Here is a 22,857-nt window from a genome sequence, read left to right as displayed (position 1 = left end):
TAGGCACATGTGTTAAAACATTTTACTACTCATATAAAACAAATACATAATCTATGCAAAGCAAACTGTATGATTCTATGTACTCTGTTTAGTCTGTTATGATAAAAGTTAAAAACTTTTGCCTGTACGACAGAGCTCAGGAACAAAGCATAGCTTTTATTTTTTTATTTCCTGTTTTCTTGATTACAGCCGTCCTCCATTGGGCGTAGTTTGCAACCTCTAAGAACGCGTCTTGAAATATGTCTGCAGTGTTTCTTAATAATGTCTTTACTCTTGTTTTGAAGTAAGTATCATGCCAACAATGATATTTAAAGTGGTGACTGAAAGTTGTAGCCACGTGTTGCTCACAACAGTGCATCGCTAGCATACTTTTCAAGTGTTGTACTCGTGTGTAAGGCCTAGGCTCTATTGCACGCGGATTTCGCCCTACGCAAGCGTAAAAACTGCAAATTTTGGGCGCTTAATATGTATAATGCGTTAAAAGTGATTGAGGGTGGCTCCACTGCACGCGCTAGACCCGTGTGTCGAGCAGCACGTCAGAAAATTACAAATACATAAAGAGCATTCATCTATTGTATTTGTGCGTTTATCATCACCACAACGTGCTCCTGGAGCAGTTCTGTATAGTTTGAAAGAAGCCAGTCGAGAAAGATGTTAATTAGTGATTTGAAATTTACTTTTGAAATCTTGGCGTTTGCTCTGGTCAGCCTGTACAGAAGGTAAATACAAACCTGTTCAGCTGTTAGTTTCACTGTGGACCTGATACAAGTGGCTCAACGCTCTCAGTCAAGTTTGATCGGCTTTCCTATTGAGAAACAGCCGTGCCACGCGTCTACGTCCTGCTGGAGCTGCCGGTGGAGCCGCCCCCGCGTTGACGCGCGTCTGTGGTTTCGCGAGGTTACGCGCGTAAACGCTGACACGTGCAATGGAGCCAGGGCCTAATCCATATTTAGTCTACCTTATTGTGTTGTAATGTTTATCTGTGTGTGTTTGTCTGCAGGTAATATCGTTGAAGTTAATGAATTAGTAAACAAACTATCAAAATGTCAACACTTCTTGGTGGCGAGCTGCCTGTCAACTTGATCAATAAAACATACATACCAGTCTTAACTTGTTGTAGTAACGGAGAAATTTCATTGGAGGAGGCCATCCAAACTGCGCTATGTGAAGACAAGGCTCTCTTTGTCGTCGGTCCTGGAGGTTCTGGAAAAACTTCTACGTTAGAGAAACTTTTTATAAATGAAACACAAGGCCAGCAAATTGAGAAATTCAACCACGTTTTCTACTTTCGAGGTTGTGACATTAATTCTCTTGAAGGTCCCATTTCATTAGATGCGTTTTTACAATGGAGCCATATTCCCCAATCAAGCCCAGTTACAAATTCTGAAAATGTTTTGTTTATTTTTGATGATTTAGACAAATATATTCACAATTTAAATCTACCAGACACAGATCTTTGCTCTGACCAAAACCAGATCACCACTGTGTCTTGTTTAATTGCCAGTCTCCTTTATGGATCTTTAATGCCAGGTGCAAGTTTTTTAATAACAACCAAGACCACACCAGATCTGGACCTTGTGAGTGGAGTCTACCTTGAGATCTTGGGATTTCAGAAGGCACAGAGAGATGCTTATTTCAATAAGTTTTTTACAGACCCAGAAGTTGCCAAGGATGCCCTGCAACATTTTGAAACAACTTTAGGGTATTATGACTTCTCAAGGCTCCCCCAGTTTTGCTGGACAGTTTGTTCTACCTACAGCTTTCTCATCAATTCTGGTACTAAGCTTCCTGATACCCTCACTCAACTTTTTGTACATATTTTGGCTCACCTGATTGAGAAGATACCGCAAAAAGACACAAAGCAAAGTATAGTGATGGCTTTTGGAAAACTAGCATCCTATTGTGCATTAGGTTCACATGTGGACTTCCAAGAAGACAAACTTGTTGAGTTTGGGTTTCCTTCAGAGTTCTCCCCTAATGATTTTTTACATGGATATGGGGGGGCAGGTAAAGTTGTCTATTCTTGGCATTCACAGCTAATCCAAGAATTTATTTTAGCTGTTTCTGTCTTTATTGGTCCAACTTTGGAAAGTGTGGAGATGTTTTTGGAAAATCATAAAAACCATACAAAATTTCTAGATGTTTTTATGTCTGGTCTTTGTGAGCAAGTTAACCAGAAACCACTGGAAGATCTACTTGGACCATTTAACCCAGAGCAGATTTTGGATTTTAAAAACTGTCTCAAAAAACTATGTGAGGAAGCTCTTCCTGGATTTGACAAAGAGGACCACTGCCACTGCTTTCACCTTCTTTACCAAATACAAAATAAAGATGTGGTGAAAGATGTCATAACTCCTTCAGCGAGACTTGGACTCAGTTATGGAGATCTCAGCCTGATGGACTATGTGGTACTAAACTATGTGGTGATGGGGCTTGGAGAGATGGAGCAGTTGAATCTATATGGGACCTCATGTTTTACAGAGGAGATGGCAGAAATCCTGGCTCCAGCAATGGCATTGTCACATAACATAATGTAAGTTGTATAAAATGCAGGCTACATATTCATCTTCATTTCACATATTGCCATAGACCATTTATCATCTTAAGTCTGATGGTACTGTCTGCTACATCTCCACCTCTGACCACAAAATCCTAGCAATCTCTCCTTACATGTTAAAAAATTATCTTTCTCCAAAGCATCTACTGCATGGACACTCAGACTCATATTAATCTTATGTCTTACATGTCTTACATTTTCAAAGTCTAAAATGTCTCTTATTTCTTTTAACACGCAACAGTCAACGTGTTCAATTTTACACCATAGGAATTAAACTTGAAATGCGATCTAATCATCCATTCACTTGAGTTCTGCTGCCCCCTGTCTATTCCTCTCTGCCACTCACTTTTACGCTGTTTCATTGGGATTGCAATATATTTCTGAATATGTATTATGCTTTGTGTTTTTCTTTCTAGATTAAGTCAGTGTTTGTTTGAGAATGGTGCAGTCTCTCATTTGGCCTCTGCTCTTCGCAAAGGAATCACTAAGAACTTGGATCTGTCCTACAGTTGCCTGAATGAGATACAGTTTAAAAGTTTGTGCACTGGACTAAGCAACTGCAACCTGCAATCACTTAAGTAAGGAAATAACACAGTATTTAAAAAGTTCTAGAAATACTCTCTTTTGTACCCAGATTTTTTGTTTCAATGCCGATATCGATATTGTGTCTTTGAATATCTGCTGATATCTGATAACCAGTACTTGGGATTGAAAGTGACTTTTTTTTTCTCTCCGAATACATTTAACTTACTACAAAGTTTCACTGTGTTATGTAACTGTTATGTATCCTGCTAGTAACTACTGAACAGCTTTATATTAATTAAAGTTCAAACATCCTAGATCGGTGCATCCCTATTTGTCACCATTTACCAAGTTAAGATGGTGTTGTTGAATTATAATATTGACCATAAAAATAGATATATTCAAGGCTGCAGAACCTTCACTGTACATACAGACACATTTACAGTGTAAATACATGTAATAGAAAATATTGCAAATATTTGTCAAATATGTTGATACAGTAATAACTAATGGAATGAAAAAAAAATTACCAAGAGCAAAAAAGTCATAGTAGTGTTGTAATTTCTCTTAAGTCTTTCCAGTTGTAAGCTGACAGAGACATCATGTGAAGATCTGACGCCTGCTTTATCCTCCACATCCTCCCGGTTGCGTGTGCTACAACTTTTTGGTAATCAAATCAGTGACCAAGGCTTGAAAAGGCTTTGTGGGGCACTGCAAAGTCCACACAACAAAGTACAGGAACTACAGTAAGTGATTCAAAAATACAACTTCAATAGGAGATTTGGGGTTTATAGTTCTATGGCCAGGTGCTTTCCATTTTTAACACTTCTTAAACTTTTTGCTTGGTATATGGTGCCGGCCAGCAAAAAAAAATGAGACCATAGTAGGATAAATTATAAATGAGATTCTAGATTAAACTACACTATCAATCAAAAGTTTCATTCATTGTACATAATCCCATACATCTTACTTCATATATTTGATGTATATGTATATTTGATTCTGTATGTGTATCAAAAGTAGAAAGTAGTAAACATAGAAAAAAATATTGAATGAGAGGGTGAATCTAACCTTTTGACTAGTAGTGCAGGTCTGAAGAATGACTAGATAAAATACATTAACTTAACTGTAATGATTTAATTTTACCAGTAGCCAAAATCACCATAAAATATATATTTTTTTTAAACAAAAAAACAGGATGTATGTAGACTGTATTACATTACAAGTGCATTGTGGAACAGTTCTGGTAGAGGGTCCGTCAAATGCTTCTCTCCGTGGAGATGTTATTGCTTTGTCTGGAATGTTTCACAGTACAGTATTAAACCTTTTTATCTTTGTGGAGATTAAACCAGACAAAGTTACCTGTCATATCTGTGAAGAGGCAACCCCACTCACAGTCAGAATGCCTGTTTTTGAAGATATTTTTTGAGCTATAAAACCACCTATAATTGAATAAATGTAAGGTAAAGCTGTTTAATATCAAACTGTGGAACATTCCAGGCAGAGCAATGACCTATTCAAGCAGGTGACCGATCCACAACCAAAAAACTACACAGTGCACCTTTTAACTGCTGTTTTTTAAACCTCTTGACTAAAGATTGCAGTACTGCCATGTAACTGCAGCTTCGATGGAGCACCTCTCGACAGCTTTGAGTTCTGGTTACTCACAACTTCTGAAGATCAACCTGTCAAGAAATACAGTAGGAGATACAGGAGTTCAAGCCCTGTCTAAAGCCCTACAGCATCCTTTGTGTAAACTGGAGAGTCTCAGGTAGGCGTTGTATGTATCTACTACAGTTTTTCAGGGTTGTAAATGATATAATATTTCAGGGGTGAATTCTTATGTAGCCTTTCAGATTGTGAGCTGACTGAAGCATGCTGCCCTAATCTGATGGAGGCTTTGATGTTTAAACACTGTCCTTTGCTTCAACTGGATTTGTCAGTGAATACATTTGGCCAGGAGGGGGCACTGCTGTTGTGTAATGCCCTCAAAAGACCAGGCTGCCCCATAGAAAAACTTGAGTATGAAAGTCTTTATTTGCTTTGCTCAAATCAAAGTGTCACCTTTTATAAATATTTGGTTGAGATACTATATCTTATTTCCTTTTACATCATTCAGCCTGGTGAGATGTGAGTTAACAGAAGTGGTTTTTGTTGCACTGGCTGCTTTCTTAAAGAGGGGGTCTCCTCCTCTTAAGTGCTTGTCTGTGGGTCTGAATAAAGTTGGAGATCAAGGAGTCTATCATCTCTGGGAGGCTTTAAGGCATCCCTCCTGTGTGCTGGAGGAGCTGGAGTGAGTATAATGCCATTCCCACAGGGCCTTTCACTAATATTACAGACTATTTGAAATAATATACAATTTACATACTTAAATGCATGTTGGCCTAACACCCACCCAAGTATATATTTAAAATTGTAAAACTTATTTAAATTTTCTGTTATTTATTGTGTATGTATTACTGTGTGGACAAACACTGGGCCCCCCGTCGTGCCTCTGAGATCACCCAAGGGGGCACTACACTTTGGGAATATATATATATATATATATATATATATATCTGCATGGATGGTTTAAAAAAAAAAGTCACAGTATTCACTGCCAACAAAAGCTCTTACAGGATTGCTTCTCCCCCAGAAACATTTAAAGTTAATACTGTGTAATTCTTTAGCAAACTAACTACCGTCTCTTTCTACTAGTGTGGAAATGACTGGTTTGACAGACTCTTGTGTTGAAGACATGTGTGCCGCTATAAAAGCCTCAAAGACACTGAAGAAACTTGAAGTACAAAATAACTCTCTCACTGATATCTCTGTACCTGCTCTAGTCAGAGTAATGCAAGACAGTCCCAACATGGAAGAACTGAAGTAAGTATAATTTCAATCACTTTTCAGTCATTCAAACAGCGTTGTAAGATTAATTAATAAATGTTCTCTTTCTTTCAGTGTAAAGTACAATGATTTTGGTGAGGAAATGTTTGAAATTTTTGAAACAGTTACCAAAATAAGGTATTAAAATGTAGTTCATGACAGCCTTTTTGTATAGGAGTTAAATATTTACATGTATCTCTATACATTAAAATGAATACAAAATCTTTGTATGTACTGCTAAACTGAGTTACAAATGGGCATACATTATATTGTAAAACATATGCAATTATTACAATTAAATAATAGTTCTTACTTCATTTTTCCTGTACTCCATCTATGCAACTATGGGGCTCAGACAGGTGCTCAAATTTGATCAGGCTCACATTCATTTGCTCAGCCAGTATGGATACAATATAAAAACACATATTATACATAATATTTCAGGTTTTATGGTAATAAAAAATATGGCCAACAGTACACTGATATTTAATTACAATGCATCATTCATTGATAGCCCTTTAAACTTCTCATAAAAATAACACATCTGTTCATACTTAATTCATATTTAATTTAAATCTATAAACCAAATGTATTACACACAGTGACCAACTTCAGGTCCCATAACTTAAGTCAAGTAATTACATCTCCCATTTGTATTCATATTGATTTTTTGCTGCAGTTGGAGTTGATTTCTTCCTCTGAGCTGCTCTCAACATCACTTCTGTTGTCTTTGGACACCTAACACACATAAAATTTAGTTTTTTATATATATATATTTTATATATATTTTATATATATGATTAACAAAAGGAAAATAAAAATCCTTCCATTTACAAACCTTTCCTTCGAATATAGATTTGACCGCAATACGAATGATGAGATAAAACCAGAATATATGAAGGACTTGTAGGACTAATAGCAGAGAATTAAGAAGCCACCAAGCTTGGTATGGACCAAGGATCTCCCAACTCTCAAACAGCACACTGCGGATGATCCTGCAAATGCAGTTACAAGAATAGCAGATATAACATTTCTTTGTAGCTTTTATTGTGCACTCGAGACATTTTAAAATCATAGATGAAAGCTCATGTAAGGTTGCACCAATCCAAGACCAGTATCTGATATCAGTGCCGATACTGAAAAATTAGCTGGATCAGATATTGGCTTCCAAAAATCGGTTCAGTCGATATCTTAGTTTGGGCATATAAAATGATGGCTGCATCTCATTTCTCTTCCCTTGTTTCCTTCTCCTTGGTTCCTTTCCTCGATTCTGCAGGAAATGGGTGAGGAAGTCCTGCCCACAGAGGAGACACAATGAGGAGAGGATATAAACTCCTCACTGAGACTAATAAAGTTTGATTCTTTTATCTGATGTCTGCCTCCTGAAGCCTCCCTCATGTTTACTCTTTCCTGGCGTAGTTTTATTTGGAGCACCACTTAATATGAAAGATTTGATTGACACCTTAAAAATGGAAGATCAAGAAGGAAGTGAGGAAAGAGAACTGAGATGCAACCGATGTAATAAGACCATTTTACTAGTAATTATTGGCCCAGAAAATCTTGTAATCTTTTAACTTTTATTTTTACATAGTTGTTCTGTAGTTACTTGAGAGAAAACATCTACATAACAGATTTGTTTTTTGTTAAAGGAAATAAATGCTGTACCTTTGTACTGGTATCAGTTGATACTGGGAACTGGCAGAACTTAAAGCTGTTGGAATTAGAAAATCCGTATCGGAACTGAAAAAACTAGATTGGTGCATCCCTAGACTTGTATTGTGCTGTAATCAATATCAATCAAAAGTGTGTTTGGTGTGAATAGTGCAGTATAATATCTCACCAGAAAGGAAAGATGACTAGCCGTGTTATGAAAAACACAAGGGTGAACAGCACAAATAGGGCATCACACAGCCTCTGGTATTTGGCATAGTTGGCCAGTTTAGCTGCCTTGAGGAAAAGATAAAAGTTAAACCCTCAAGGCTTTTAAAACATACATTTCACACAACAACATTTCAAAATATACTAGCTAACATATGCATTTTTATGTTATTTTATCAGTTAGTTGTCAGCTGGTTTTTACCTCTAGGAAAATGTCAGATGCATCATGAACACACATAACTAGTGCTCCAGCTCTGAGCATGTTGTTGGCATAAGAAAATGTGATGAGAAGAATGGTGGCAAGATGGTGGATGAACATGATTAGGAAATCCTGTTAGACATGAAATTATAGATGGGGTATGGATGGTAAATAAAAATGATTTAATGCACATAAAGAATAAAGTACAAAATGTGGTTGACTTACCTTTCGTTTAATGTCAATGAACTGAGAAAACATCAGAGACCAATAGAAGGCAAATTCTGCTACATAGTGGATGTACTGGCTCTGAATCATTGGCTGTTGAGAAAGGGACAAGAATGTAACCTGAACTTCATTCTTAACCCAGTAAACAATCAAGGATTAACCAAAGTTCTAAGTTTAGCATTTAATATCATTTGTTTTTACCTGGAATGGGTAATTATTCCAACAATGTCTTGTGTTCCAAATCCAAGGGGACTAGGAGAGGAGATATTTTTTGTTAAATTGTTATTCACATGATAAAATGCATATTGAAAATGATTGCCTTACATCCCACATGTAGTAGATGGCATAAATAAATATTCCTGAATAAAACGTGAATCGCCACCTGGAATAAGAACAGAAAAAATATACAATTGTATGACTTGGCCAGTAAAAATATGATATATGTTTTAAGGAAAAATATGTAAAATAAAAATTCTAAATTATGTATAAAAAGCATTAAAAGAGGATATCCACTGAAAACATTTATTTTTATTCTTTTTCAGTTATGGTTTTAACCAGCAATGTTTAAAGCTCAGGAGCAGAATAAAAATCCTCCAAAATGCGAACTGTAGCAATTGACGATGGAATTTCAATCACAAAGTTAAATAGACTTCTTGTTTTGGGTAGCGAATTTTCACAGATAAAACCATATTGTATTTTTATGTGATCAATCTGACCTTTATTTATTTATTTACCTGTCATCAATAAAAAACTAATATCACAGAAGGGAAGCTCAAGTTGCCATTGTTGTAGAAGTGCATGCTACATATAACTATTGCTACTTAGAACATCTCCAAAGGATTGTATCGTGATGTCCTAAATCTACTCCACAGAAGTAGTAGATTTAAATAGATTAGTAGATTTTCATTTATTTAATTTACTTCCCTTCTACCTACATGCTCTCACAAAACTTAGTTTCAGTCGTTGGCCGGTCTTGGTCTCTCCGAACTCGAAACCATCTCTGCACTCTGCGGAGGTCCCAGTCCAACTGTTTGGACAGTTGCTCCAGATGTCTGTGGTCTGGGCTCTGTAAAATGAGGACAAAAGAAGCATTAACAGGAGTCAGATCAACAAAAATAAACCTATGTGTTTCTATAAACAGTGGAAAGTGACAGCAAAACCTACTGAAATAATGCTTTCACATCATAACATCTTCTTACTTTTACTCAATACAAATATTTCAAATAGTTGTTGATGTTCATGGTTATTACTGAAAGCCTTTTAATTTAACATTAAATAATAATATATAATAAAAAAAAATAGTGATTGATCATTATGCCCAACATTACACTGTTGGTCACAGTTGCACATGTTTACCGCTTTGGAGTGGTAGGCTTTCTCTAGGAGGGCATTGGGCTGGACCTGCCGACGCACCCCTGTCTGTATATGAAGTATGTTGGCACAGGGTTTGGCCACTAGCCTGAATACACAAAACAGAAGAGAGGGAGAGAGGGCGGGGCAGGGGGTGGACAGAGGGGTGTTATATTAGGAACATGTACAGAAACCTTTAGACAGAATATCTATGGTGAAAACAGGCATTTTATTCATGTGTTCAGAAATGGAAAGATCTTTGTATCAAGTCTGAAGATTTTTTTTCTACACACAAACAACCAGTTAAGAAATTATGGGTTTTCCAAGCACTATCTTCAATGAACGTACATGACCCCAAATAAGGTCTAAAAATCTAAGACTCAAATAAGGGGAACTAAAATCAGCAGTAAACCAGGTTCTCAAATGGACTAAATACCAAACCACAGCCCCAGAATTCAATAGTCAAAAAATCTGATGGACTGGTGGACTGGTAAATATAAAGTGCCGTATCTGAACTAAAAAATTCTGTAGGCTTTCTATTGCTTATACTGGTATTCATCTGGCTGTGATATCGTTGGGCTTGAGATCATGAAAATAAATAAGATTGTTGATGAATAATCACAATAAAAAGAAAATGCAAAATCTGAGTTCCTCAATCACCTTTTTCTATTTTAAAACCCTTTGTGCTACAATCTTAAAAGAATGAAAGTGAATAACAAATGAATTGAAAAGAATGAAAGTTAGTAACTTCAGTTTGTATGTGAAAATGTTTCACTCAAAACAATTTGCGCCATGTTACAATTGTCAGTCATCCAAGTATGTATAGACTACGGTTTCAGTCAGAAGTGTTAAAGTGCAGGGATCTTAGGGAATGTAGCACCTAAACGCAGTGTAGTGACATGGGAGAGGAGATGGGAGGCTCTACTGACCAAGTGAGAATCAGGGTCATCAGGCTTTTCTTTAAAATGATCGATGCTTTTTCAAATTCATTTGACACAATCTCAATGACTTTGATCATAAACAAACAATGTAAATCTACAACTATTTACTCAAGTAAGCCACACTCATCATGTGCCCTGCAGAAAATGCAGGATTGGAAACGGGTTTGACAGAAACAGCACTAGGTCCTGGTATTGAAGGCCTAACAAGCTAAGAGTTGATAAAGTTTAGTCATGATGAAAAAATCTCTGAAATACAATAAAGGCCTATTTTTGCCATACATTACTTAATAGTCTACAACATTTTAGAATAATAATTCTTGTATGCCTAGTTTTACAAAATTTCTCTACCAACTGATGTGTTTGTTTTGTTTGTTGTTTGTATTTTTACATTAATCTACTTATAGGTGTCCAAGAAATTCCAATTATTTTTAGTTTTTTAAACTCTTACTCAAGTAAGAGTAAGCAAAGATATAACTGTCAGTTTATAATTTGAAGTGAATATATCTGGACAAAAAAAGAACAAAACATTATATAATGCACAAAATATTTTGTGGGAAAAGTAACTTTACTCAATTAAGCAGACAGAATAAGACAGAATCTCAAATAAGAATACAAGTATAGTGTCTGAAAACTACTCAGACATTTGGATTTAAAAGTGACTCTTTTAATCAACCTAAATGTGCTTTGAGCAAATACACGGACTACCATCTCTGCATAATACCAATGCTATTTTATGAGTGAATTTATCCTATTCACGTTAATAGCTGAAAGCATGTGAACTTCATTTGGAATTAGATTACAAATCTATACCATCACTATGAAATGTTTCTTGTGGGGAGGGGTCCACACTTGACTGTCTCTAAAGAGATGTTGCTTTGCTTATAGCGTTCCACTGCGTGGCATTAAACTTATCTTTCGTGCAATTATTCAATTACAGATGTTTGTATTGCTCAGAAATACACTGAACAGGTTTTCTTACGGTAAGGCCTGGTGTGTCCATGGAGACAAGCAGGTGGCAGACCACTCCACAAAAGCAGTGGACCTAGTTAGTCCACATAGTACAGCTTTAATTCCAGTTCAAACAACATAATATTACCTTTCAAACAAGAGCCTAAGTATGAATACCGCCACAGCCAGCGGTAATGCGCAGACCAAGTGTCCCGCCTGAGGATAGTCTACTCCAGGTGCTGGATGCTCCAGGTCCGCCCACGTTACGTTTTCAGGAAACCAGAACCGCTCATTCCAAATCCACGTGGACACGAAAGAAGCCATCGCAAAGTTTAACATAAAAACAAAAGTGTCAGTTGAGATGAACGCGAGCAGCTCTACTGAACTTCTGCAGTAAACATGAGCCGCTGAAAGAGCTGCTCATGCTCTCAGCCCTCCTCTAAGCATCACTTGTGGCTAAACTCCAGGGTAAATACAGGCCACAGGGCACACCCACAACTTCGGGCGACACTTCCCCGTCAGCACTGAGCAGAGTTCAGTTCAGCGGGGGAAGCTATTTATAGATTCTACGAACCACGTTTTGTCAAGGGAAAAAAGAGATAGAGGCTAGAAATGAAACGTGCACACGCGCTCTCGTGAGTATTTGCACGTGGCTCTTCTCTAGACTTTATACTATGATCTTCGTGCCAATTACTGAGAAATGTATTTAATTTTTAATTGAATAGCTTGTTCTTGTATTCATTTTGAGCAAATTTGATGGTCACTTAAAACTGAAGTCTACACAAACGATCAGTGGAGAGTTTGCTCCAGATCACAGCTCATCAGCTAACCCAACACCAGCTGAGCTGCGCCACGCTGTGCCTCAATTAGACGAGTGTCAATTAAAACCTCTTTTTCCAGACCAGTCATCTTTAGCCCAGTTGCACTCTCCATGTAAACTAAGTATTTGAAGTGACAGACAGTATTGGACCATACAGGGCAGGTACCAGTTTAATTCTCAGTGCATATTGTTGTTCTGTTGTTGTGTCCTTGGGCAAGATACTTCACATGGCCTCTCTCCACACGATGGGCATTACATGTTCAGATCAGAGATGGGCTATTGCTGTGGACTTTTGCATATTTTAGGATTAACAATTTTTGCATTAAGACACAATATGCAAACCCCACGCTGTACCAGTGCACCACAGCAGCAGGCATAGGTTCAGACACACCTTCCTGTGACAGTTAATGAAAAGTGAAGGTGTGTACAAACATTATTCCATCTGCTTCTACAAAAACATAAGTACTTTTGACCCTGAAGCCAAATATTTCAAAATGTTTAACCTATTTCTTTATGATCATTCTAGTTTGCCTTCCTGGTCATTGTTTGTTGCTTGTATTTACATCATCAGCCCTTGCGACAATGCACAAAACCCCCCTGTGTCTGTGTGCAGCTGCAGCTTCCGAGATGCTCCGTGACCTACTGTGGTGGGCTTGGCCGACTGTACCACTCAATGGGGCTGCTCATTATACTTAAACTCAGTACTAAATATGTCATCTTATTGTTTTGACCACTTTTATAATTTTGACATTTGATTTCAACCATTTTTTGTGTGCTGTCTATTTTGATCTTCTAAATGCATGCATACTCGTGCATTTTTGTTTCTGATTGGCAGTGTGACTCCCCTTGGCACTTGGCGTGACCCGTATCACGTTTGAAAAAATCTGAGAGTTGGAGGAGAGTTCTTCATGTCAGAGGCTGCTGTACACAGGGAACACAGAGTACTCAAGCGTCATCATCATTTAAGGTAAAAATCCCTTTATAGATTTGATCAGCTGTTATGCCACTTTATTTGAAATTAACACATCAGAGCTTCTGGTAAAATATAATGATGACACATTTAGGTCTTTGTTTACAATACTGAACTAAAGCATCTAACAGCATCTATACTAACATACGCAGTGGATTAGATGTATATATTTCTTCTATCCTTTGCAGTGCACAACATGGATGGCAAGGACCTTAATGACCCCTTGAATAATATGGCGTTGATCAAAGGTAACAGTCTATATTTGTATCTGTTTGGTGTGGACATATTCAGTGGCATGCAGTGGTAGAGAAGATGGACAGTGGTGCATTCTGTTTTTGATCCTTCTCACCTGACAAAGCACATTTGGTTACAGAGGTGATAAGAAGGAAAACAAAAAAAAATCATGATGTAATTGTTTCAACTTGTTTGAAGGCCTAAAAATACAGGTTCAGCTGCTTACTTCAGATGCCTTTGTAGTGACATTATTCTATATTGGCCATTATTATGAGCATTACTCACATGGGAAGTGTTGGCCTATCAGTAATTTGCATGTTATTGTTTATATTAGAGATTGCTTTCTTATCCAGGTTTGTAACTAAGCCAGCATGTTATTATTCATTCATGTGCATGGATTATCAGTGTTCTAGTCTCTCAGACTGTTTTAAGTTTGTGGGTACAGTCTTCTTATGACCTTCTTGGCTCTTTCTGACTTCCTCTCACCACCTTGTCTCTGCTTGTCTCTGTCATGAAACTAACACTCGTATGACCTCTTGTATAAAGCTGTGATTTCATATTGTATTACTTATTTTTCTATTTTATTTTGATTTCTTTATATACATTTTTATAATTTTTATTTGACACCTGTGTCTTGCCATCTTTTTGCTACTTATTTAGAGCTTTTTTCTCTTTGTTATTATATTATATTGTGATATGTGAGCTACTGTGTCCAAATAATTTCCTTTATGGGTCAATAAAGTTTATCTAAGTCTAAGACACTACACTAGGATATGCCCCCACTTAATGAGAGCTGAAATAATGGGTGATTTAACCTGTCCACAGACTTGGCACACAAGTAGATCAGACTGGAATAAAACATTGGTATTTGGCTCAATGTTGTATGATAGATTGATTTTCTAATGCTTCACTGCACATGATGTAAGCAGCACAAAGCAGGACTGTGTCACTCCTCAAATGGCTCTTTCAACTTTTCTCAAATAAACCCTAAAGACCATATTTTATTAGTGTTTAATGATAAAGACACATTCTGTGAAGAGGAGAGCCCACACTGACAGAAGCCCCCAGCACATTTCTAAAATAAGATCATTCTCCTACATTACGTTCTGCTCGAGGCCACGTCATGCACAAATCGGCTACAAATCTGGCGGAAATTCACTTATCTCTGACATGAAGACATACACAGATGTTAAGGACTGAAATGCCTGACTATCCCCATTTCCCTATTTGCACAATGTATCATCAGTTCTGAGAGAAGGCCCACTTACATTCTGACCCTACCTCATAAATATGCACAGAAAGGCTAACAATCCTCTCTCCTTTGTTTGACTGGTCATGTGAGCCAGGCAGAGACTGCATCTAGTAGTTTGTATTAGCTCTATGTTACTGTTTTTTAAACTAAGACTCTGCACAGTTGTTGATATAATTCTCGTTCACTCATGCTCATAGGTGAAATGTAGAGTCACTAGTAAATTAAGGAATTTGTCTTTCAATTCTTGCTTAATTTTCTACCAATACCACAGCTCCATACCTTCAGGTACTGGACCTTCAGACTGCTTGGGGCATAACCTTGCCACCAACCTCGATAATCCAGTCTTCTTTGCCTGAGACCCAAAATCTTGAGTGTGGAAGCAAATCATATGTTAAAAAAATCTCTTAGTATAAGAGGAGGCAGACCAGCAATTCATTGTGCTAAATTTGTTAATATTAATATTTTCACTTTCTGAAGTATAAAACATTGAAGCTTCAATTTAATATTACTTTGACGTCAATGACAATGACAGATAGGCTCTACATCTACACAATACTGGATTACATCTATTGCATTGTCATTTAAATGTATGTCATATGTACATTTTCTACATTACAAAAAATATGTTATGTATCCTTCAAAACTATAAACCTTTTGTACAAGGTTTGTGAACACTTCTGATATGTGTGTTTCTACTGAGACCAAATGTTGCTCTATTATGAGGTCATGTCTTTTCATAGCTGTTGGAGATTAGGAGGTCTATTCAGTGGAGACTGTGCGGTATTCTCGGGCCTTGTTTCTGTGTCCACAAAACACAACAAACTCTTGACAACCAAATGTGTTTATGCATTGTTTATAGTTGTTTAAAGTTAGATGTTGGGAATACTCCAGTTCTCTTACAGTGGTTCTTTAATTGTGGTGCAGGTATCAAAGATCCTTCTATGATTCTTTTATTATATTATTCCACTTTTAATATCTGTTAGGAATTATTCACATAGATTTTTTTTTCTAAAAATAATTAGATCTAAGGCTGAGGAAAAGTTCACTCACCATATTGACAGACTGCTTTGAAATGTTAGACTTGTATCAAACATTGTATTTCAAACTTCCTGAGCAATGCTTTTCGGTAAAGGTCTGAAAACCAGTGTGATCTATAATAAGATACACGACAATCCCCATATCTAATTATGGAAAGCAATTAGTCTCTGTAATAGGACAATGTCAATCTTTTGAAATCAGGTTGCATTATTTGGAGCTAAAGTAAAATGGTTTTAGATCAAAGCCATTTCACTTCTTGAAATGTTTTTTTTTGTTTGTTATTATACTATTAAATTATAGTATTTTAAAATAGTGAAATATTTATGTGGAGTGACCTTTTTATGTTTCCAGATGGCCAAACCAGGACAAACTTGGTATCCTCAAGTGACTCTGACCAAATGATTCAGCGTTTAAATGATGAACTGCGAGAAGCTCAGGACATAGCAAATACAGAAAAACACAAACACATGGAGCTACAAGGTAAATAAATGCAAACATCAAAACATACATGCATGTAACATGATAGAACTGCTTATTTAGATGGGAAGAGTAATTCAGCTACAGAAGCTTCACGAAGCCATGTTTAAGTTGGGCACAAATCCTGTGAAGAGAGAGAGAAAAAAAAAGAAGGGAGGGGTAAAGTTGTCCAGGGACCCAAAATTTAAATCTCTGTCCTGGAATTAATATTAGAGAGGGTCTTGAGTCTTCTTGCCCTTGGCCCCCAAGTTTCTGTTGACAGGCCTGTAAATGAGCCATTGTATTGTTGATTTTATATAGTGAATGAATTGACATACCAAGAGCAGTTACGTTAATGTGCATTTCTAGCTTCCCTTGAAAAAGAAAGGAAGGAGAAGAAACAACAATCTGATGAGTCTGCAAAACAAATTGAAGCCCTCCAAGGTAGTGTTCTGTAGTGTTCTAAAATATGATAGCCTTGATAATGCATTACTATAAGTAAGTAAATAACTATGATATGGCTTTGATTTGAATAGGCCAGCTGCAGCAACTTCATGTGGAGCTGGGCAGTCTCCGAGAGCAGTTGAAAGGTTCTTCCAGCTCTCAGGATGAGCTCCAAAAGGCCAAAGAGGAGGTGAAGTCCCTGAAACAAGCCCTGGACGAGGCTAAAGCAGAGAGGGACAAGTGGCATCAGACAGCGACCAAATATGAGAGAGAGATGGAAAACTTACAACATGATCTTCAGCAGCAGAGTAAGCAGTGGCAAAAGACTGCAGAAATACAAGGTAAGATAGATATGCCAGTACACATACATTATTTTAGTGTCATGAACAACTAAAACAAGCTTGATTAAGAGTCCCATATGATACAAAATTGATTCTTCTGAGCTTTAAGTCATGTTAGAAGGTTATTACCACTTCAAAAACATACATGGAGTTTTTTTTTTTTTTTTTCTTCACACGTTTCAGTAACTCTTTATTGTTAATGTGTATACAACTCCTAAGCTCAAAATGCTCTGTTGCACCTTGTGATGTCATGAAGTGGTAGTTTTCAAGTTAATAGCTATCTTTTTACCTTTTTATTTAGTAGAGTTTAGCAATTCCAGGGCTGAAATTATCCAAATGATTTGTAGTGAAGGTGTATGGAGTTTAAAAACACAGTGACGCACTTCTTGCAATACCACATGACATCACAAGGTGGAACAGACAGTCCGTCCGAATGGTTAAATGCATTTAGGAAGTTCCTTTCCTCATCATTGACCCGGACATGCGTTATCATCCGCCATGACAAGGACCAACCGAATTGATCAGTAAAGTTAGGAAGAAGTATGTAAAGGAGCAAGTATGCCTTATGCATAGTGCTCTTCTTCAGCAAACCACAGCTCAGCTCATCCACACCTTTAATTACCCAGAACCCCTATTTATACAGGCCTATCCCAAGTACAACGTCTGTCACCATCTGACCCCTCTCCCTCCCACCCCATGTCTCTCGTTCATCCTTCAGCCTGAAAACATCATCTAAAAAAAGGGGAAGGGGACCCTGAATCAGCTGGGCTGACCACCTGAGATGGAGCCCCCCTGAGTCTCCTCCTAGCCATCACGATTAACCATTGTCAATAAATATCTTTATCGTATACCACTGTTGTGTCATGGTCCTTGCTAGTGAATATGACTTGTATAACAATAAAACCTATTTGTCTGTTCCCAGCCAATGAGCTCCAGTCTGTGCAGCTGGAGTGTAATGGGCTGCAGAAGGAGTGTGCCTCTCTGCGCTCTGAGAAACAGGAGTCTATGACGAAGCATCAGAAGGAGAAGTCCATGTTACAGAGTGAATGTGCTGGACTGAAGATCGAGAAGGATGAACTGACCAAGAATCACCAGAAAGAGAAGAGCAGCCTGCAGAGTGACTGTTCAAACCTGAGATCTGAGAGAGAGGCTGCAATACACAAACAGCAACAACTGGAGAAGGACCTGTCCAGGTTAGTACAGTGTGCTTTTTTTTGTTTTTTTTTGAGTGTGCTAAGTCAACATTACCAGGAATTCAGACTGGGATAACACTGACATCAGACTCAATAGTTTTTGTATCCCTTGTGTTTTGTTTAAATTTCATGTGTGCCTTACTGCCATTATATTAAGTCTTATTCTGACAACTTCACACCAGTGGTGCAAGATGGTGATGTAAAGGCACCAGCTCCAATGAGCCACCATCCATAAATGAAAAAACACTTCTTTTTGTTGTAGTTCACGTGCCAAGAATACAGAGCTGACCAACAGCCTGAAAAACCTTGAAAAATCTCAGCAAGACCTGGAAGAGAAGCTGGCATCTTTAGAGCTCCACCATCAAGAGGAGAGTGCCAAGCTCCAAACACAGCTGGACGAAGCAAATAGCAGAAATGACTCTCTGCAGAAGGAGGTACAGCTATTTCTCTTCTAGACTTAATGTTACATGAAGGACAGATGCACACACAACAGATTCAGATAATTCATAATTATTTATTATTTTCAATAGAAACTAATTCTATTATTCTTTATATGTTGATGGGAAGTTAAAACTTTTTAGCCAAAAATATGTTTTTTGAAAAAATTTGTGACTCCCTCTGCTTGTTTCCATGGAAATGTTGTTCCTTTGTCTATAAGCTTCCACAGTATAGCATAAAATGTTTCTAACTCCATGGAGAATGTAACCTTGCACAGCAAGATGGATTCTCATGGGTTTGTTGTGAACTCGCATATGTCATGATAATCCATGTTGAGAGACTTCCACTGTAAGGTTGTTTTGTTCTGAAAAATATGCAAAAGTTAAGTGTTTTGTGCATTTGTGGACAAAAAAGATATGTCTGGTTCAATCCAGAGGAGAAAAAATCACAAACTTAGATTTTTCGGGCTGTTCCTCTGTTGACTACCAATCAGATTCAAATAATCGACATGATATGCTGCATTTCCCGATTGCTTTCAGCAAGAGCCATCCCGGATTGATGTGTAGAACTCAATTCAAAATGCTACACTTATCAATCTAGTGTGAACCAGGTTATGGAGAATGTTCTGAAGTATGGCTTAACTTTCAATTTCCATGACTCAAGCAGGTAACATGCTACGTCCAGAAAGATATGAGAGAATTACTGTATAACACTGTGCACAGTGCAGATGTCTGTATTTGAATCAGTTGTTTATTGTTTTGATTATTTGATGTTTGTGATTATAAATGGATAGGAATTGCTATTAATAATAATAATGAAAAGATAAGATCCACCTTTCTCTTTGAATAATAAAAATTAATGTTATTATGACCAAATAACTTGTTTTGTATTTACAGTATGATAATGCCCTGGCAGAGTTTTCCAACATTAAAGAGAAATATGAAAAGACAGAGCACCAAAATCAGATGCTGACTGAAGAACTAAATCAGTGCAAGGAGAGTATCAAGGACATACAGGATAAGGGGACAAAGGTTAGTACTCACATACTCAACAGACATCAAAGAAATGCATTTTAAAATTAGTATTGCTATTGCTATTGCTAGCTTTTTAATTTAAGAGCATGAGTCAGTTATGTGACTATTTGTTTTTAATCAAACTACCTTGTGTGTTTTCAGTCGGACTTAAAAATATCTTAAAACATTGACGATATGTGTGTGTGTTTATGTATACATCAATCCCACTGAGCAGGCATGACCACTCACATTTAGACAGACAGCTTGTGTTTAACTACTTTGCTAAATTACTAGTTTAGACTACTTCCTGTAAACCAGTAAAGCAGGTAAAAGCCAACACTCCTTCACTAAAAGTATTGAAATGTTTATTGGCCTGAAACTGTCTAAAGTGGTGTAAGGGAGAAAGAGTTGTGACGTGACAATGAAAATGTTGGTGGTGTTGGAAAATGAAGGTGTTTATACAGAATTTTCCTGATGATAGGTTTGTGGTCATAAATGTTATGTGACCGTGGTACAAACAGACCGCCGAGATGTCCAGTTTCGTGTTGTTACATTTGATTTGTATAATGTCCCTTCCCTTCTGTAGACTTCTCTATTGCTGCCCATTCAAGCCATAGCCATCGGCCTTGTTCTGGCTTTGCTGCACTGGTGCATTGGCGCACTGTGGTAGAAAGGTACATGTGACCCCTTGTGAAGTCGGCCTTAATACATTCTCAAGTGTTGTCTTAATCATTGCATGACAAAATCAGCCTTACCTAAACTCCTAAAAACCTTTGTTGCCTCCCTGGATAAACTAATGTGAATAAATGCCCTGAGTATCTAACATTTCTTATTATGCAGTTTTTCCATCTGGTGTGTGTCTTTTCTGACGGCTCTTGCTTAATAATGACTCTTCTGTAAATGTGCTTATTAAATGTTGCTCTAACTTGCACATGTGTATCTCATGAATTCGTTTTGTGGAAAATAATATTGATTGAATAAAGTCCAGTCACAAGGGGTTACAAGTCAGATTAGCCTGGATTTATAAAGGGTTGTGTCCATTCATGCTATGAACCTTTTTACATAATTTTCCACAATATTATAAAAATTCATTGAGTTGCACTTGTAATCTATGCAGTCATCATCGATCTCAAATGCATTTTCTTACAAAACCTTGGTCAAAGTCAAGTGTTTTTTTGTTTTTTTTAAGTTAATATATTCCTTTTTCAGATGCCATGGATGATCTGGGGACCAGTGGCTGCTGTGGCTGTTACCGCGGTGACTGCTGCTGTGCTTCTCCGGACATGAACTCAGTGTCCCACAAAGCACCTCTTCTCCTCTTCACTAACATAATGTCCTCTTTACCATATCTGCACTACTTAGGAGGGCTCCTTCGTAACACTGTTAGATTTGCTATGTTTTAAATGGCAACAGTATTATTGTTATTAATGCACTGACGGTAGCTACACTGTGGTACTGGATAGAGAATTAGACATGTCAACATTGTTTACTGTGGTTGATATGCGCTTGCTTTATGAATGTACCATGGACGTAGATGGAAAAGATGGGTGATCTCTGGGCAAGATATCTATACTGTGCTGTGTAAAGCTCCCAAGATGGCTTTTACAGAATTGGTGCATTTACATAGAACTATTCCAAGGCACTGATCCTTCTCGCAATGGTGAAGATGGTGTCCTGTGTGTTCCACACCTCTTAAGATGTTGCAACTCAAACACTAACACTATATGCTAGTATAAACCAGCTGTATGACAAGATTACAATTTGATGGTTAATGGATGTTGAACCGAGGTGGATGCAAATATAGTATTGGCATATTCTTTAATTTATGAACAAGAAATGTGTGGAGTGTTCCCTTTAAATGTTATTAAACAGTATCCCATTATTACTGACTATAAATTATTTATGTGTGTATTTATAATGTACATTTTTTGTTGTATATTGTAGTATTTTCACCTTTTGCATAGTTTCAGAAATCAAATTATGAGTTTACTTGTGTGTTGTGCCTTAACACCAACACTATCCCACTCAACAAGATTATATCCTTGTGATGCTGAGTCAGCCTTTTTTGGTAAATCATCTTCTTTCTGTGTGTGAAATGACCAGTAGTGGATGAGTACAAATTTTTAGTACTTAAGTAAAAATTGTGAGTACCTATGAAAAAATATTACACAAAAGTAATAATAAATAAGTAAAAAAAATCCAAACTTGGTAAGATACTTCTGTAGCCATAGCTGCTCTGGGTCAGACTGACAGAAATAAGGCTGCTCCAGTGGCTCCTCTGACCACCATGACCTAGAGTCACAAACGTGTCCTCTATCCCTAAGTGACCCATAACAGAAATAAGTGGAAAATGAATTCCAAACACACTATATCATACCCAGTGTGAATTGATCATTTTTGCATTGCAGTACTTTTTCCACATTTTTTTGGCTTTAAGAGGCATACAGATTATAAAGAATGCTTTACATCATCTGACTTCCACAGTGCCCTTATCCTTGGCGAGGAGATTATGGGGCTAAATACACCATAACCCCTTTAAGCTGGATGAATACTCTAATGCAAGCATGATACTACTGTAATATTGAGACAAATACCCTTGCGTCCCTCCAAATGCCTTATCTCTTTCAAACTCTCTTTGCTTTCTTTTTTTTTTACTTATAGTATTTGTCGTTTGTGCAAAGTATCATAAAAGTAGTCGGTGATAGAACATTCATAATTTTAAATGGAAACTAAATATGTAAGTAATTTTCAAAAAGAAGGCTCACTACTGAGTTGCCAGGTTCAATTGTTCTGCTCTAGTTTGTATGTAGGTCATGTGTAGTTTACTGCAGACGGGACGGAATGGGGCAACCAATTTACATAATTTACACAAACTTTTTGCACATGATGGTATAATGTGTCATATGATTAGTGACAAAACATCACATAAGCAAAGGAGATTTTTTTTTATTATGAATTATCATTTAAAATGTATTTTCTGTTGTTAATGTAGTATGAGTATTATATGTATAATCTGGACAGCAGGAACAGTCTCTCGGACAACGCCCTTGAGTGTGTGACCATCATGATTCAGTTTGTAATTACACATGGTCAGATCTTTTAGTAGCAGGTAGACAACTATCTACTGTCTCTAGAATGACCCCCAGTGGCAGGTTTAGATACAAATGTTG

General features: G+C 37.2%; 3 protein-coding genes across 8 annotated transcripts; 2 read left to right on the top strand and 1 right to left on the bottom strand.

Annotated features, from left to right (window-relative positions):
• The first annotated feature begins 153 nt into the window (after positions 1 to 153).
• On the top strand, positions 154 to 6,264 carry si:ch73-233m11.2 (NACHT, LRR and PYD domains-containing protein 12). 2 transcript variants are annotated; one of them, XM_020922422.2, is made up of 9 exons: positions 154 to 283; positions 1,001 to 2,533; positions 2,974 to 3,135; positions 3,652 to 3,825; positions 4,677 to 4,850; positions 4,928 to 5,101; positions 5,199 to 5,372; positions 5,777 to 5,944; positions 6,023 to 6,264. In XM_020922422.2, the coding sequence occupies exons 2-9, from the start codon at positions 1,044 to 1,046 to the stop codon at positions 6,090 to 6,092; spliced, it is 2,586 nt and encodes an 861-aa protein (XP_020778081.1). In that variant the 5' UTR covers positions 154 to 283; positions 1,001 to 1,043; the 3' UTR covers positions 6,093 to 6,264. The 2 variants fall into 2 exon arrangements, with proteins under 2 accessions (XP_020778081.1, XP_055021742.1); XM_055165767.1 differs by having other exon boundaries at positions 183 to 283; positions 2,482 to 2,533.
• Positions 6,265 to 6,380: 116 nt separating this feature from the next.
• LOC110158056 (ceramide synthase 5-like) lies at positions 6,381 to 11,827 on the bottom strand. 2 transcript variants are annotated; one of them, XM_020922483.2, is made up of 10 exons: positions 11,637 to 11,827; positions 9,606 to 9,708; positions 9,185 to 9,315; positions 8,574 to 8,631; positions 8,451 to 8,501; positions 8,250 to 8,342; positions 8,028 to 8,156; positions 7,788 to 7,894; positions 6,786 to 6,942; positions 6,381 to 6,685 (listed from the first exon to the last, which is right to left on the bottom strand). In XM_020922483.2, the coding sequence occupies exons 1-10, from the start codon at positions 11,825 to 11,827 to the stop codon at positions 6,605 to 6,607; spliced, it is 1,101 nt and encodes a 366-aa protein (XP_020778142.2). In that variant the 3' UTR covers positions 6,381 to 6,604. The 2 variants fall into 2 exon arrangements, with proteins under 2 accessions (XP_020778142.2, XP_055021747.1); XM_055165772.1 differs by lacking the exons at positions 6,381 to 6,685; positions 6,786 to 6,942 and adding an exon at positions 6,988 to 7,241.
• slmapb (sarcolemma associated protein b) lies at positions 11,822 to 21,569 on the top strand. Of its 4 annotated transcripts, none has more exons than XM_055165770.1 (11): positions 11,822 to 11,956; positions 13,144 to 13,275; positions 13,467 to 13,526; positions 16,154 to 16,282; positions 16,628 to 16,702; positions 16,795 to 17,043; positions 17,966 to 18,236; positions 18,499 to 18,670; positions 19,571 to 19,705; positions 20,274 to 20,361; positions 20,897 to 21,569. In XM_055165770.1, the coding sequence occupies exons 3-10, from the start codon at positions 13,475 to 13,477 to the stop codon at positions 20,355 to 20,357; spliced, it is 1,167 nt and encodes a 388-aa protein (XP_055021745.1). In that variant the 5' UTR covers positions 11,822 to 11,956; positions 13,144 to 13,275; positions 13,467 to 13,474; the 3' UTR covers positions 20,358 to 20,361; positions 20,897 to 21,569. The 4 variants fall into 4 exon arrangements, with proteins under 4 accessions (XP_055021745.1, XP_055021743.1, XP_055021746.1 ...); XM_055165768.1 differs by having other exon boundaries at positions 11,931 to 12,123; XM_055165769.1 differs by lacking the exon at positions 11,822 to 11,956 and adding an exon at positions 12,334 to 12,470.
• The last annotated feature ends 1,288 nt before the right edge of the window (positions 21,570 to 22,857 follow it).

Source organism: Boleophthalmus pectinirostris, unplaced genomic scaffold, assembly GCF_026225935.1.
Source record: "Boleophthalmus pectinirostris isolate CB_2022bp ecotype Guang Dong unplaced genomic scaffold, ASM2622593v1 HiC_scaffold_8, whole genome shotgun sequence".
Taxonomy (NCBI): domain Eukaryota; kingdom Metazoa; phylum Chordata; class Actinopteri; order Gobiiformes; family Gobiidae; genus Boleophthalmus; species Boleophthalmus pectinirostris.
The sequence above is the reverse complement of the archived record's forward strand: the minus strand, read 5'-3'. Positions and strand labels throughout refer to the sequence as shown.